This window comes from Terrapene carolina, unplaced genomic scaffold (genome assembly GCF_002925995.2).
Source record: "Terrapene carolina triunguis isolate 2854851 unplaced genomic scaffold, T_m_triunguis-2.0 Scaffold558, whole genome shotgun sequence".
Classification (NCBI taxonomy): domain Eukaryota; kingdom Metazoa; phylum Chordata; order Testudines; family Emydidae; genus Terrapene; species Terrapene triunguis.
In genome coordinates, this window is record NW_020664909.1 from 7,885,560 (window position 1) to 7,900,356 (window position 14,797).

Consider the following 14,797-nt stretch of genomic DNA (forward strand, 5'->3'; position numbering starts at 1 on the left):
TCTTGCACTAGTTTCATTTATCCTGTTAAATGCCGCAATCTGCAATGGGATGAGGGTCTTGTAACTATTAAATATATTATCAGACTTGTGGGGAAGTCACTCTTCTGGGGAAGCAAAGCAAAATAGCTTTGTTTTCTTGAAACTGCAAAATTCTGATGTGCCTCTCTTCTCCCTTATTCCACCACTCTGACTGGGGAAGGAGAGATTCCTCCCCCTCTCGCACACATGCCTGTGTGTGGAGTTACACAATGGAGGGGAACCTCTCATGCTTATTACTGTTGGTGTGCTTTGGAATCTTGCTAACTGATGTTTGACTTGTGAACAGCTTATGCGTCCACATGGATTTAATAACCCTAACAAGGTAATCCTGTTGAGATCATAATCTCATTTACAGCTCTGATGCTGCAGCATGACAGGAAACATATTAGTCTTCAAGTGAGCGCACACACATACACACACAAGAGATGCTTGTCTAATAAATAGGGCACATGAGGTGTTTTTTAAAAAACAAATTTCGAACCTTAATTAGATTTTTACAGAGTACAGATAGAGAGGAGGGAAAAAAAGAATCAGACAAGGAGATTGTGTAGTAGTATTCAGGGAAGTGGCAGGGGAATTGCTGGATTTTCAGGGAGGGGAGAGATGGGAGGCAAGGGGATGTTGGCACTTGTAATATGCTAGAATATTATGTAGTCTGGTGGAGTCAGTGTATGCTTCCTATATTTCAGCAAAGTGGACAGGAACTGAGGGAGCTAGCATTGCCGGGCAGCATCCCTGAGATTCAGACTGGCAGTAGGAGCAGGGCTATTTGGATGTAGCTTGCTCCTTCAATTCCTGCCCTAAGAGCAGGAATCCCTATCTTCTCCAGGGAAATGGTTAGTGGGTCAAGCCCAGCAGAGAAGCTGCAAGCTGTTAATTGGGAGAGTAGAAGGAGCCAGGGAGCGGAGAGGCTAGAACCACTTAGTTGTTTTCCTGGATGGGACTGCAGAGGAAGGATTGTGTCTGCAAAGCCCTAGCATATTGGCCAGGATGGAGCTCCCTGGGATGGATGTTGGAAATCTAGCTAAACCTGGAGTCTTGGCAGGCAGATTTCTATCCCCAGAGCTGCTTAATGTTGCCTCTGACAGGGGACTCCAGGGTCCCCTCTAAGTACTATGTTCTTGGCCCCACCTCCCCTCAAAGTTTCTGCTCCAATTAAGATCCTCCTTCCTGCCCTTGGGTGCTTCGCACTGCCATCAAGTCAGGACTTCTTCAGGGGCTCCCAGCCGCTCTTCTCTTGTATGTCCTGCAAGCAGTAACTAGGGAGACATAATCCACAATGGGTTTTTCTTGATTTCTTTCTTACTAGGTTCTTTTTGGTACCTTTTTATTAGACTTGTGAGGGATGGAGCTTTATTTATGAGCATTATTTTGTGGTTAGGTGCATGATTTCCCTGCCAGATTCTGTCATGTGTCCATAATGCTGACACCCTGTGTCACAGGCACATGACCATCTCTCCTGCAGAGACTGGGTGGGGCAGTGGGATGATGGCTCAGGTTGTCAGGTGACTGACGATGAGAGAGGGAATCTTTCATTTCTTAGTCACCTTCCTGCATTTTTACAAGGTTAGTAGTGACCTAAAGTCATTGCCAGTAAAAAGCCTGTGCAATGGCCTGTTTGAAATGAGTTTGCTCTCAGTCCTGTTCCTGGAATAGAGGTATCCACAAATACAAAACAATATCATTACAACTGACAGTACCTGCTACCTGGTTGTCAGTATCAGCAGAAAGGCCAAGGACTAGCTGAGCATGGAGATTGACCAGGCATCAGATGACTGAACTGAGCTAAGACTCGTTGGCAGTGCATTGCGAGGATTTTCACCCAGCCACAGCCTGAGGTCTCTGTCCCATAGATTAACCAAGAGCTTTGGTGTCTTAGGTTGTTTCCCCACAGTCAAGTGTAATTTTAAGTAACCGTAGAGAGTTATGATAGTAAGGCAAGTGTTGTGGGGCGACGACTCACCGGTGCGGCGCCTCCTGCTGGCCATCTCGGGAATTAGCTCTTTCCAGCCCAGTGCACCCTCTGCAGGCCACTGTCTTGCCTGCCACTGGCCCCGTGTCCCTCCCAGACCCCAGTGCCCTTTGCTCCTCTGCCCACCCCCTTGCTTTGGGTCTCCCCTCCCAGGGAAACCCCCAACCCTCTATCCTCACCTTGCCTCAGTGGCTACTGCCAGTCACCATCTAGCCCCGCTCCCTGGGGCAGACTGCAGTCTGTAAATCACTCATCATCGGCAAGGGGGGTTAGGACCTGCTGCCTGTGCCTATCTCTGGGCTGCCCCTCTGCACCCCAGTACCTGTTTGTAGGCCTTTAACTAGGCCTGCAGCCTGGGGTTTTTCTAGGCTGGAGCTCCCTAGCTCCCTCTGCCCTTCCCCAGCACTGCTCTACCCTAACAAGGCCTGCAGCCTGGGGTTTTACTAGGCTGGAGCTCCCTCTGCCCTTCCCCAGCACTGCTTCACCCTAGGTGCCCTTCTCTCGCAGAAGCTAGGGAGAGACTCCTCCCAGCCTCTGGCCCTCAGCCCTCTTAAAGGGCCAGCTGTGGCCTGATTGGGGCGTGGCCCCAGCTGTGGCTGCTTCCCCCAATCAGCCTAGGTTTTCCCCGCCACAGCTCTCTCCAGGGCTGCTTTTAACCCTTTCAGGGCCGGAGCGGGGTGACCACCCCTCTACAGCAAGGAATAAATACAGTATAAAAAGAGAATCTTGGTTCATTCTAGGGCTCAGTGCTGAATTCATGAACAAGCACAAGACCAGCTTCAGACCCCTGTGCCACCACAGTGGAAGAACTGTGAAGGTAGCTTGCTTGTTTCTTCGATGAACAGAGGAGTATGAACACAGGAGAGGATAATGGGACAGAGGATTCTCCTTACTATGGCTATTTATTATTTATATTCTATTAGCATCTAAACTGCATTATGCTGGGAACTGTACAAACACATCTTAAGAGACAGTTGTAACCCTAAACAACTCCCAGATGTGAATAGATAAGACAAAGGAAGTGGTATTCCCATTGTACCGATGGGGAAACTGAGACTTAAAGATGAAGTGGCTTGCCCAAGGTAACACAAGAAGTCCTGTGTCAGAGCTAAAAGTTGACCCCAAATCTCCTGAATCCCAGTCCAGTGCCTTAACACTAGACCTTTGTGCCATACAGGACACATGAAATATTATTTTCGATGCTATAACATTAAAATGACTATTTTTTTATCTCTAGGATCACATGATTCTTTCAGCTACTGGGTTGATGAGAAATCACCTGTGGGACCTGATCAAGCCACGGCAATCAAACGTTTGGCTAAAATTTCTTTGGTGAAAAAGCTGATGAAGAAATGGTCAGTGACTCAAAACCTGACCTTCAAAGAGCAGCTGGAAGGTGGGATCCGCTACTTTGATCTGCGCGTATCTTCCAAACCGGGAGAAGTGGGACAGGAGATCTATTTCATACATGGCTTGTTTGGCATCAAAGTATGGGACGGACTGATGGAGATAAACACCTTCCTCACACAGCACCCCAAAGAAGCCATCTTCTTGGATTTCAATCACTTCTATGCCATGGAAGACCAGCACCACATATACCTGATTAACAGGATCCGGGAAGCATTTGGATCAAAACTTTGCACAATGGAATATGTAGAAAATGTGACCTTGCAATATCTTTGGGAGAAGAGTCAGCAGGTGGGGAAAGGACATGTAATGAGTCTAAGCCCAAAATGTTACAATTCAAATTATAAAGAGTGTCTGACTAGGGTTCCAAGCATATTATTATTAATTTTATTTTTTGTATTATGGGGGCATCTGGGGGTCAGGGCCCTATTATGCAGGAATTCACAAATATGCAACAAAGATACAAGCTTGCATATGTAGTTGATCTTTTGTAAAGTGTTGGCTTGGTGTTTGTGAGGACACGTTGTCCTCCAGTAACTAGCCCACACAAAGAATAAAAACTTTAATTCTATAGATAGCTAATGCATAGTCTCTTATCTCATCTATGTTTTAGGAGCAAACGGTCTGTGTTCTATCCATGTTAGTGCATGAGTGAGCTTTAGTTGATGACTATGGTGTCTGTTGATTGCAGCTCACTAATGCTCAGTCTTGAAGCAAAAGACTCCCAGTGCTTCCATTTAATTCCAAAACTATAAAGTCGTGTGTGTGCAGTCATGCTTTGAGGAATTCCTCTGAACAAGTCCTCTTCAGTCTGCTTCCTGGATTCTACCTGATTAAAGCAAAGAGCCCCTTGTCAATTCAGATAATGAAAGGTGTTCTGTTTTAGATATAGCTAGCTCTCAATAAATCATGTGACACTTAGAAACAAACAGATTGGGATGTAACACTCAGTATCCAGATTTTCTAGAGATGGATCCAGATCTGAACTCAAGATCCATTTTCTTTATAAACCTCTAAGATGTTCAGATCCAGATATAGAGGCAAACAGCACACATCTGGCTTGAAACTCCCTGATGGGCTGAACTAGAACACTGAATCCCAATGTAAATATTTAACTCTGGATCTGAAGACCTTTCCCAGATATTCATAGGACTCTCATAAACTGCTACTTCATATGACACCAGGAATAAAACTCATATCTCAGCTCCAGAAGGCACAGTGCAGGTTATAGCAGACAATGAGATTGTCTTTGGTGTTCCATCCAGTAAATGGCAGTGGAACGCCAGTATATGAGCCAGCCCAGTATATCACAGCAAGTTAATTTGAATTGAGTTACACAGTATTTTAGTTCCTAACTTGCCACCATCCCTTTCCTGAGATAAAAGTAATTGTGGCAATGCTGTCTGACAAATATTAAGAGTAAGATTAGAGGAATGTTGTTTAAGTAAAACATCTTGGAATGTGATTTCAGTTTCATACTGTAAATTCTCCTTTTTCTATAGTGACGCTTGAAACACTATGCAGTCCTGAATTTGCAACTAATCAAAATGATTTTCTCCTTTATGGCAACACTCCAGTGAATTAATTGTATTCAGTGTACTAGTTTAAAGATAGGAGGCCAGATTCTCACCAGATTATACACACGTGTACTCAGACTTCAATGGGACTGCATGGATATATTTAAATGCAAAATTTGGTTCCAAAACATCATGATTCGATTTAATTTGCATTCTTTTCTATCTTTCTCTCCATTATTTAGGTTCTCATTTTCTACCACTACCCTCTGTATCAGAAATATCCCTTCCTGTGGCCAGGGAATAAAATGCCAGCACCTTGGGCAAACACAACGAACGTGCACAAGCTATTACAGTTCTTAGAGACCACTCTTGGGGAGCGGGCTCAACATGGAACTTTTCATGTTTCTCAAGCTATTCTCACACCCAGGGTCAAAACTATTGCACGGCACCTAATTCGTGGCCTAAAAAATACGCTTGTTCACAGGTAAGGATTTGTCTTGGTTCTACAGCTCCTTGTTTGTAACTTTTACCTTGAAGTTACAATGAATAAGCAAGTAACTACCAGGCCTGTGCTTGAATTATTAACAACATACAAGTAGCTGATCTTTCAGGATATATTGTTACTTATATTTGATGACTGCAAGCATCTCACTCCCTGCAGTTAAGCTAAAACATAAAATATCCCTTTAGGTGTAAATATCCACAGAGAACATGTTGGTAGGGTTCAATTTAGGGTATTGATGAGATATCAGATAAGGCTCAGCCATCTTTATTAGTCAAAGACAATACAGCACAACACAAAAGGGAAAGGGTTAATACTTTACCAATCCAATCTGGGAAGTAGAGTCTCACAGCAATCAATCTGCTCCAAAATTATGGACTTACTTCGCTCATATAATACCCTTGTTTACAACAAAAGTAGGGTACACCCAGTTCTTACCAGTTTCTTATCTTATTTTGAACTTAGTTGTCAGGTCACAAAGACATCACGCCAACCATCCTTATTCCTCAGTACCAGCACCTCGTGCAACTTGTTAGGCCTTAACAAGACATGAATCTTATCCCTGACAGCTCCCACATGTACCCAAGGACACAGTTCATACACGCTACTAATACAATTTTATTTTAGCTTAAGTACAAAGGATGCTGGGAAAATGCTTCATGGTTTATATATCAAGCATAAGTGCAAAGCCTTTTAGTCATGATATTGGCTGACAAAATGCAAGACCAAATTCATATTCTTTTGTGAGCAGAGAGCAATTTGAAATGGTGTCGCTAGAGAAAATAAGTCCCCTCAACTCTTCTTGATTTAAAGTGAAGAGGAAAAACAAGCTTATCTCTTACATGAAAACCCAGATTTCATTTTCTGTGGACTAAAATGTGCTCTGAGTTATATGCATACCAACCCCAGTGACTTCCATAACACTTACACGCTCATAGGACAAGATTTAACCTTAAATGTGTCTTGCTTCTCCAGACCAAAAAAAAAAGAGAGAGATGAATAATAGGAGTTTTCTAATTGTGGCTACATGGTTTATCCATAACTAAGACAACTAATAAAGGGCCTGATCCTGAAAATTGCTGCACCCTTGTTACTCATAATGACTTAAAGGGCAGGTGCAGGGCCCATCATTTCCCAGGATCTGACCCAAATGATTCTGCTGTGTGATATTAACATTGTGTAGCCTATATTCCAAATCACAGAGTGAATAGTGATCCTTTTTGCGGTTTAAGGCCTGGAATCTTACTCCTTAGCTCTACTCGTACCATATAATCAACACTTGGATTTGTCAGGGCAACATACAGACTGGCATCCAGTCCTGTGCAGTTAGTAACAATGGTGCTAGCTGCTACTATGAATCTGATTGTCAAAATGACCATATCACCTACTGAACTGGATATAAAACAACGAAATGAGCAGCACTGGAAACCAGTTAACATGTGGCCTTTGATTTTCTGGAAAACTCATTGAATCTTCAGTCCCAAGTTAATAACAGCCAGATTCTAGATTTTTGGGGGGAAATCACTGTTTCTTCTAGTGATACTTATTGCTTTTTTTCCTAAAACACCCCCCCCACACACACACACACACATTAATTAAAATAGGGAAAGAACAAGGTAAAAATTACTTAGAAAAGTTAGATGGCTTCAAGTCACCAGGGCCTGATGAAATACATCCTAGGAGCTAACTGAGGAGATATCTGAGCCATTAACGATTATCTTCGAAAATTCATGGAAGACAGGAGTGATTCCAAAGGACTGGAAGAGGCCAAATATTATGTCAATCTATAAAAAGGGGAACAATGGCAACCTGGGGCATTACAGATCAGTCACCTTAACTTCAGTACCCAGAAAGATAATGGAACAAATAAGCAATCAAGCAAGCAAACACCTAGAAGATAATAAGGTGATAAGTAACAGCATGGATTTGTCAAGAATAAATAATGTCAACTCAACCTAATAGCTTTCTTTGACAGGGTAACAAGCCTAAGGCCTGGTCTACACTGGGGGGTAGGGGGGTCGATCTAAGTTACGCAAGAAGTCTACGTACTTAGCTCTACTTACCGTGGTGTCTTCACTACGGTGAGTCAACTGCTGTTGCTCCCCCGTCGACTCTGCCTGCGCCTCTTGCCGAGCAGGAGTCGACGGGAGAGCACTCAGGGATCGATTTATCGTGTCTCGATCGCTGCCCGCTTATCCGACATACCCTTAGGGAGGAAGCAGATGATGTGGTATGTCTTGACTTTTGTAAGGCTTTTGATACTGTCTCGCATGACCTTCTCATAAACAAACTAGGGAAATACAACCTAGATGGAGCTACTATAAGGTGGGTGCATAACTGGTTGGAAAACCATACCCAGAAAGTAGTTATCAGTGGTTCACAGTCAAGCTGGATGGGCATATCAAGTGGGGTCATGCAGGGATCGGTCATGGGTCCAGTTCTGTTCAATATCTTCATAAATGATTTAGATCAGCGGTTCTCAAACTTTAGCAACCCGAGGACCCCCATTTTCATTTTAAAAAATGTGTGGACCCCCAAGCCCTTCTGCTTAGCCCCAGGCCCCACCCCCACTCCACCCCTTCCTCCAAGGCCACATTCCGCCCCACCTCTTCCCACACCCGCTCCACCCATGCCCCTCCTCTTTTCTGCCTCTTTCTACCCTCTCTGCCGAGCGCCCCCTGTCCCTGCTCCCCCTCTCTCCCAGCATCTCCTGCATGCCCCTGAACAACTGTTCTCTGGCATGCAGGAGGTGCTGGGAGGGAGGGAGAGGAGTTGATCAGCAGGGCCAATGGACCCCCTGGAGTGCCCTTGCAGACCCCAGTTTGACAAACGCTGATTTAGATAATGGTATAGAGAGTACACTTATGAAGTCTGGAGATGATACCGAGCTGGGTGGGATTGTAACTGCTTTGGAGAATAGGATTAAAATTCAAAATGCTCTGGACAAACTGGAGAAATGGTCTGAAGTAAATAGGGTGAAATACAATAAGGACAAATGCAAAGTACTCCACCTGGGAAGGAACAATCAATTGCACACATTTAAAATGAGAAATGACTGCTAGGAAGGAGTACTGTGGAAAGGGATCTGGGGGTCATAATAGATCACAAGCTAAATATAGTCAACAGTGTAACATTGTTGCAAAAAAAGGTAAACATAATTCTGAGATGGATTAGCAGGAGTGTTGTAAGCAAGACACGGGAAATAATTCTTCCGCTGTACTCCACACTGATACAGCCTTAACTGGAGTATTGTGCCCAGTTCTGGGTGCCACATTTCAGTAAAGAGGTGGAGAAATTGGAGAAAGTCCAGAGAAGGGCAACAAACATGATTAACGGTCTAGAAAACGTGATCTATCGGGAAAGACTGAAAAAATTGGCTTTGTTCAGTCTGGAAAAGAAAAGATTGAGGGGGGACTTAGCAGTTTTCAAGTACATAAAAGGTTGTTAGAAAGAGGAGAGAGAAAAATTGTTCTAGTTAACCTCTGTGGATATGACACGAAGCAATGGGCTTAAATTGCAGCAAGGGAGGTTTAGGTTGGACATTAGGAAAAACTTCCTAACTGTCAGGGTGGTTAAGCTCTGGAATAAATTGCCCAGGGAGGTTGTGGAATCGCCATGATTATAAGTATTTAAGAATAGGTTAGACAAACGCCTGTCAGGGATGGTCTAGATCAGGGGTGGGCAAACATTTTGGCCTGAGGGCCACATCGGGGAATAAAAATTGTATGGCGGGCCATGAATGCTCAAAAAATTGGAGTTGTGGTGCGGGAGGGAGTGAGGGCTCTGGTTGGGGGTGTGGGCTCGGGGTGGGGCTGGGGATGAGGAGTTTGGGGTGTAGGATGGTGCTCTGGGCTGGTATCGAGGGGTTCAGAGGGCAGGAGGGGGATAAGGGCTGGAAGAGGCTCAGGGAGCAGGCTCTGAGCCACGCTTACCTCAAGCGGTTCCCGAAAGCAGTGGCATGTCTCTTCTCCAGCTCCTACGCATGGAGTGGCCTGCTAGCGCCGGAGCAGGGCCATGCGGGTGCTTCTGGGAGCTGTGTGGTCGGCCCCCAACCTGGTGCCCTGGCTGGAGCGCCTGGCAAGCCCCAGACTCCGTTCCCCAGTGGCAGCTCGCCAACCAGCTTAAAATATAGTTTGCTCACCCCTGGTCTAGATAAAACTTAGTCCTGCCTTGAGTGCAGGGGACTGGACTAGAAAACCTCAAAGGCCCAGAGGGTCGGAATCTAAAATATCCACATAATAGAACTACTGAAGTTCCTATGGTTGAAGTTAGGACGTGGAGTTCCTGTCTCTTGCCTTTCCACAGAATTTAGTCTGACAGAATAATGTCTAAAGCCAAATAATGAAATAATGTTAGTATCCAAGTAATCTGATCCAAAGATTTTGAACTTCCTGTTTTCCAAGATTGCAGTTTGTTTTTTGTACATTAAACACTAGATGGTGCTAAAATGCTTTCTTTAAGAGTATGTGTAGCGCTATTAGACCCAGTATATTAGAGAGACAAGGTGGGTGAGGTAATATCTTTAAGATTAAGAAACCATTTTAAATTTGTATAGTTTTACTCCTGAAAACACATGACACTTAAAAAAACAAGGTGGGTGAGATGATATCTTTTCTTTGACCAACCTTTGTTGGTGAGAGACTCAAGTTTTCGAACTTACACAGTGCTCTTCTTCAGGTCTCGGAAACTTACTCAGAGTGTCGCATATACATACAAGGTGGAACATTTGAGAGCATAGTGATTGTCAGGTTTCACCCACATAGTTGCTACTGTGGCATTTAGTGCACTGGATGAGGTACACCACATGTTGTGATAGGCATGTGTAGGACCCATGGATCTTGAAAGGTGTGCTGTCTCTTGAATGAACTCACACAGGAAAATGATAAAAGACAAAAACATCACATCACCTGTGGGTGAACACTTTTCACAAAAAGGACGAGCTTAAATTCATAGTCATATTTCTTGACACTAAAAATCATGTTACAACAACCTATAACCCACTAACAGCTCCCACCCAGCTGTTTCTCTTCCCTCCTTTTCCTCCCTATGTCTAGAGGGGTGTTAACAAGTCACTTCACCTTGAGTGGTCCCTTGAGTGTTAACTACTTGTACTAAACAATCTGTTCCATCCTCTATTTAGCTGTGACACTCTGGGTAAGTTTCCCAGACCTGAAGAAGAGCTCTGGCTTGGTCTACACTACAGACTTAAGTTGGTATAACTATGTCCCTCAGGGATGTGGAAATTCACACCCCTGAGCAACACAGTTATACAGATTGAACTCCTGGTGTAAACAGCACGATGTCAACGTGAGGGCTTCTCACGGTGACATAGCTGCCACCTCTCAGGGAGGTGGAGTACTTGTGCTGATGGGAGAAAACCCCTCACCCTCATCATAGATAGTGTCTTTGCTGAGGCGTTGTCTACTTTGGCACTTTCATTGTTAAAACTTTTGTTGCACAGGGGTGTGAAAAAACACTCCCTGAATGATAAAAAGTTTTAACAACTAAAAGTGCTGGTGCGGACTGGAGGTGGTGTGCACAGTGTAGACAACCTAAGTGATACGGCAGTGCAGCTGCAAAGGTACAGCTGCGCCGCTGCAGCGCTGTATGTGTAGACAAGCCCTCTGTGTAAGTGCGAAAGCTTGTCTCTCTCACCAACAGAAGTTGGTCCAAGAAAAGATATCACCTCACCTACCTTTCTTTTTTAAGAGAGGCATGCGTTTTAAGGAATAAAGCTCTACACATTTAAAATTGTTTCTTAATCTTAACTGAAGATACTTAATAGAGAGAAAACTTAATTGCATGGATACAATATGGTTCTTCTACAGTATATATTAAATGTGCAATATTATAAGAATGTGTCAAAACTCACATGACCATTCTCATCCTCAAAACGCTTCACAAACATCAATGCATTAATTTTCAAGGCATTTCCAGGAGCTTTAATAATGGTCAGATGGAGCAAATCCCTCCTTAAAATTAGTTACTTCCCTGAGGTCTTCCAACAGTAATTCAAATATTAACATTTGTTCCAACAATAATTCAAATACAGAGCCATAATGTGTCATCAGGTTTAAAGCACAACTTTCTAAGGAAGTCACGGAGAAGTTCTGCTTAAACACTGAAGGCTTGAAACCACATACAGTTAAAATCAGAGTCCAAATACTTCACAAATTAAAGCCTGCTTGCACCCTCATGCTCAGTGTTTATACACAGTTGAATGGAAACTGCCTGTTCTGTACATTCAAATTTGGCTGTACAATTTTGTATGGACCTCTGCCTTCTGATTCTGATAATGCTGGCCCTAAACATGAGTATTAAACCATTTTGCATTAAGTTCTAACTAATAGAGAAGAAACATTTGAAATTATTCCACACAATGATTTACAAATGACTGGCTTTTCATGAGAATAACTACTCTTTTGCCCGTATCCCTTTCCTTTTGTTTACTGATGACTTCCTTTGTGGGTTGTTATTACTTTTATTCTTGGGATTGCTAGCTCCAAGGGGCAGACAGCTTGCCTTTCTATCTGCTTGTAAAACAACAGGCACACTATGGCACTCATAGGATTAGTTACGTCTGTCTCTGGCTCCTATGGAAACCCCATTGCTGTAGTGTTAGAGGAGCACAAAAACCTCTGCAAACCCTTGGTTCAAGTTCTTTTCAAGGACTGACTGAAAAAAAATTCAGTTCTTAGTAATCCAAACCATTTCATCCATCCCTAATTACAATGATTTAAGTAATAACACAAGACCTAATTGCTATGACTTAAGACTTCAGATCAGTATATACTCAGACAAAACAAGAACAAAGAAACCATTGCAGAACCTTAAATTCTGAGGTCCTAACTGTTCAGCAAATCATTAAGAATCCTATAGTATGTCTTGTAAGAGCAGCGGTTTCCACTGGTGACTTTGGCCAATATTTCTATTCCCCCCTCCCCACCCCCCGATACACACACCAAAAAAAATGGTTGTGCAGTGTGCTGTTTTCTGCCACCCTTCTCCCCAGAGGTGGTTGCATTTTAAGGGTGCAATATATATTTAGTTTGCTACTTTGGGGTTAAAGGATACTGTGCAAACATGCTGTTCATAGACAAACTGTTACATGTAGAGCAAAATCAAGGTGCTTCCATACCAGTGTGTTATATTGGTTAACATATTTATCCTTCTTTTTTCTTTAGGAACCTGCCTATGATTTTGAACTGGGTAAAGACACAGAAGCCAGGCGTTATGGGCGTTAACATAATTACATCAGACTTTGTGGAGCTGGTTGACTTTGCTGCCACGGTTATTGCATTAAACGACCTCCTTTTAGAAGGGCACCGAGCTGTGACTAAATCCTAACTGTTTTGTCTCTCACGTTAAGATCAGCGCTCATCCACTGAGATGAGGATTTGGAGTCTTTCATACATGTCAACAGCTTTCAATGTAAATCTCAATTTAGATGTTTTTGGTTTTGTTTTTTAACAAACAAAAACCTAGTTTCTGAGAAAAACGTGCTGAAAATCATTCACGTCAGGATCTATCGCTGCATGGATCTGACCTGAACACTAAGCAGTGTCTGAGTGCTGCTGACTCTGTTATGCACACATCTGCTGCAGTACAGCAATCTGTTGTCTGCCTGCCAGTAGGAGGCCGGACACTACAGCAGATGTAACCAATTGGCAGCAGTGTCTCCCCTGGCAACTAAACTCCCTGTGGGTGTGCATCCTGTGTGTTATTGAACCCTGGTGTCAGGCTAAGAATTGGTGTTGATCCTCAGGAGCAGTTCTACCAGACCAGCCAAAAGGGATCCTCCACCTGGCTACACAAGTCAGAGCTGTGCTGGTCTCAGCTAGCAGTTGCTATTGTATCTCTTATGTCATACTGGAAGCTACCTCTGACTTTCTTAAAAAAACAGCATCCCCAGTGTTCAGAGGGAATAGAGATGGGCCCGAGGTGCGGAGATTGGATCTAAACTTATAACTCTCAGGGGCTTTTGACTCCAAGGTTTTGTTTTCGGTCTCTCTCTTATTTTAGAGCAGGATGCAGATGCAGATGCACTTTACTTAAGTTTGGGGGTGGGGAGGGGGAATCAGTTGAGTTTTCTTGAAAGGTTGTGGGTGGGGGGGAAGCTCTGCACAAAAGGCTGCTATGTGCACATGTTAGTAACACAGCAGGCTTTGTTCATTGTATGTAGCTTTGAGACACAATGTAGCAAACTATAGAGTGAAATTTAGTCAAAACTTTGGTGGTTTCATTCGTGTGGACCTTACCCCCTGCCCCAATTTCGATTCACTTGGTTTTTCATTCCCTAGGCTTCATTTTGGTACAATTGTTTCTTTTTTGTTTGACATCTGGTCATTTTTCACATCATTTTGTGCCCAAACACTTGAACCTACCCAGGTTTGCTCAAAACCCACCCTAAAGTCACTGTGAGGTTTGTAGTCACTTGAGACTTTGAGTCCCTGATCTGAGTTTCAGTTTACTCTCTGGGAGGCAAATTGGGATGCAGGGAGTGGAGGGGTGGGAATAACTGGTAGAATTCTCCCAAGCTGCACCCACTTGTGATGGCAGAATAAGATGCTGTTCACAGATTGTGCCGATCCTCATTACATGATCATACACTTTTTTTAATTGTTTGTTTTGATCAGCAGCAAAATGTTGACAATTTATATTTTAAAATTATGTTTCAGCATTGACACTCCACTGATGAATTAGGGGAAGTTAACAGATTTGAGAGGAAATGTCTCAGGCTCTCTGTTGAGTCAGGCAGACACCACTGGATAAATTTGCACTCAGTTCATAATGTAAAGGTTATCTTTTAAGCCAGGAGGGCTAGAGACATTTAAAAATGAAGAATTAGGCCTGGTCTACACTTACCCCCCCCCCCAAATTCGAACTAAGGTACGCAACTTCAGCTACGTGAATAAAGTAGCTGAAGTCGAAGTACCTTAGTTCGAACTTACCTCGGTCCACACACGGCAGGCAGGCTCCCCCGTCGACGCCGCGGTACTCCTCTCGTATAGCTGGAGTACCGCAGTCGACGGTGATCACTTCCTGGTTTGACTTATCGCATCCAGACAAGACGCGATAAGTGGAACCCAGAACTTCGATTCCCAGCCGCCGAACTAGCGGCTGGGTGCAGACATACCCTTAGATTCTAGAGGAACAGGGAAATGTGTTGGTTCACTGGCCCAATCTGTTAGTAATGAAAACTTTGCACAATTCAACTGAACATTGAGGGCTCTGTTAGCACACTTTATATTAAGAGTAACTACTTTTGGGCATTAAGTAGAGATGGGCAAAGCTTTCATTATGGCCACAGTAGTACTATACTTATGCACAAAAAGTTGCTTCTTTCAAGACAAATCCAGA

General features: G+C 43.6%; 1 protein-coding gene across 1 annotated transcript in view; it reads left to right on the forward strand.

The window, feature by feature from the left end:
- PLCXD2 (phosphatidylinositol specific phospholipase C X domain containing 2) overlaps positions 1-13,464 on the forward strand; it is a 29,856-nt gene extending 16,392 nt beyond the window's left edge. Inside the window, exons 2-4 of the mRNA XM_024200360.2 lie at positions 3,249-3,709; positions 5,178-5,419; positions 12,622-13,464. Coding sequence (XP_024056128.1) covers positions 3,249-3,709; positions 5,178-5,419; positions 12,622-12,784 — 866 coding nt within the window. The 3' untranslated portion in view covers positions 12,785-13,464. The remainder of the gene's footprint in view (positions 1-3,248; positions 3,710-5,177; positions 5,420-12,621) is intronic.
- Positions 13,465-14,797: the final 1,333 nt, after the last annotated feature.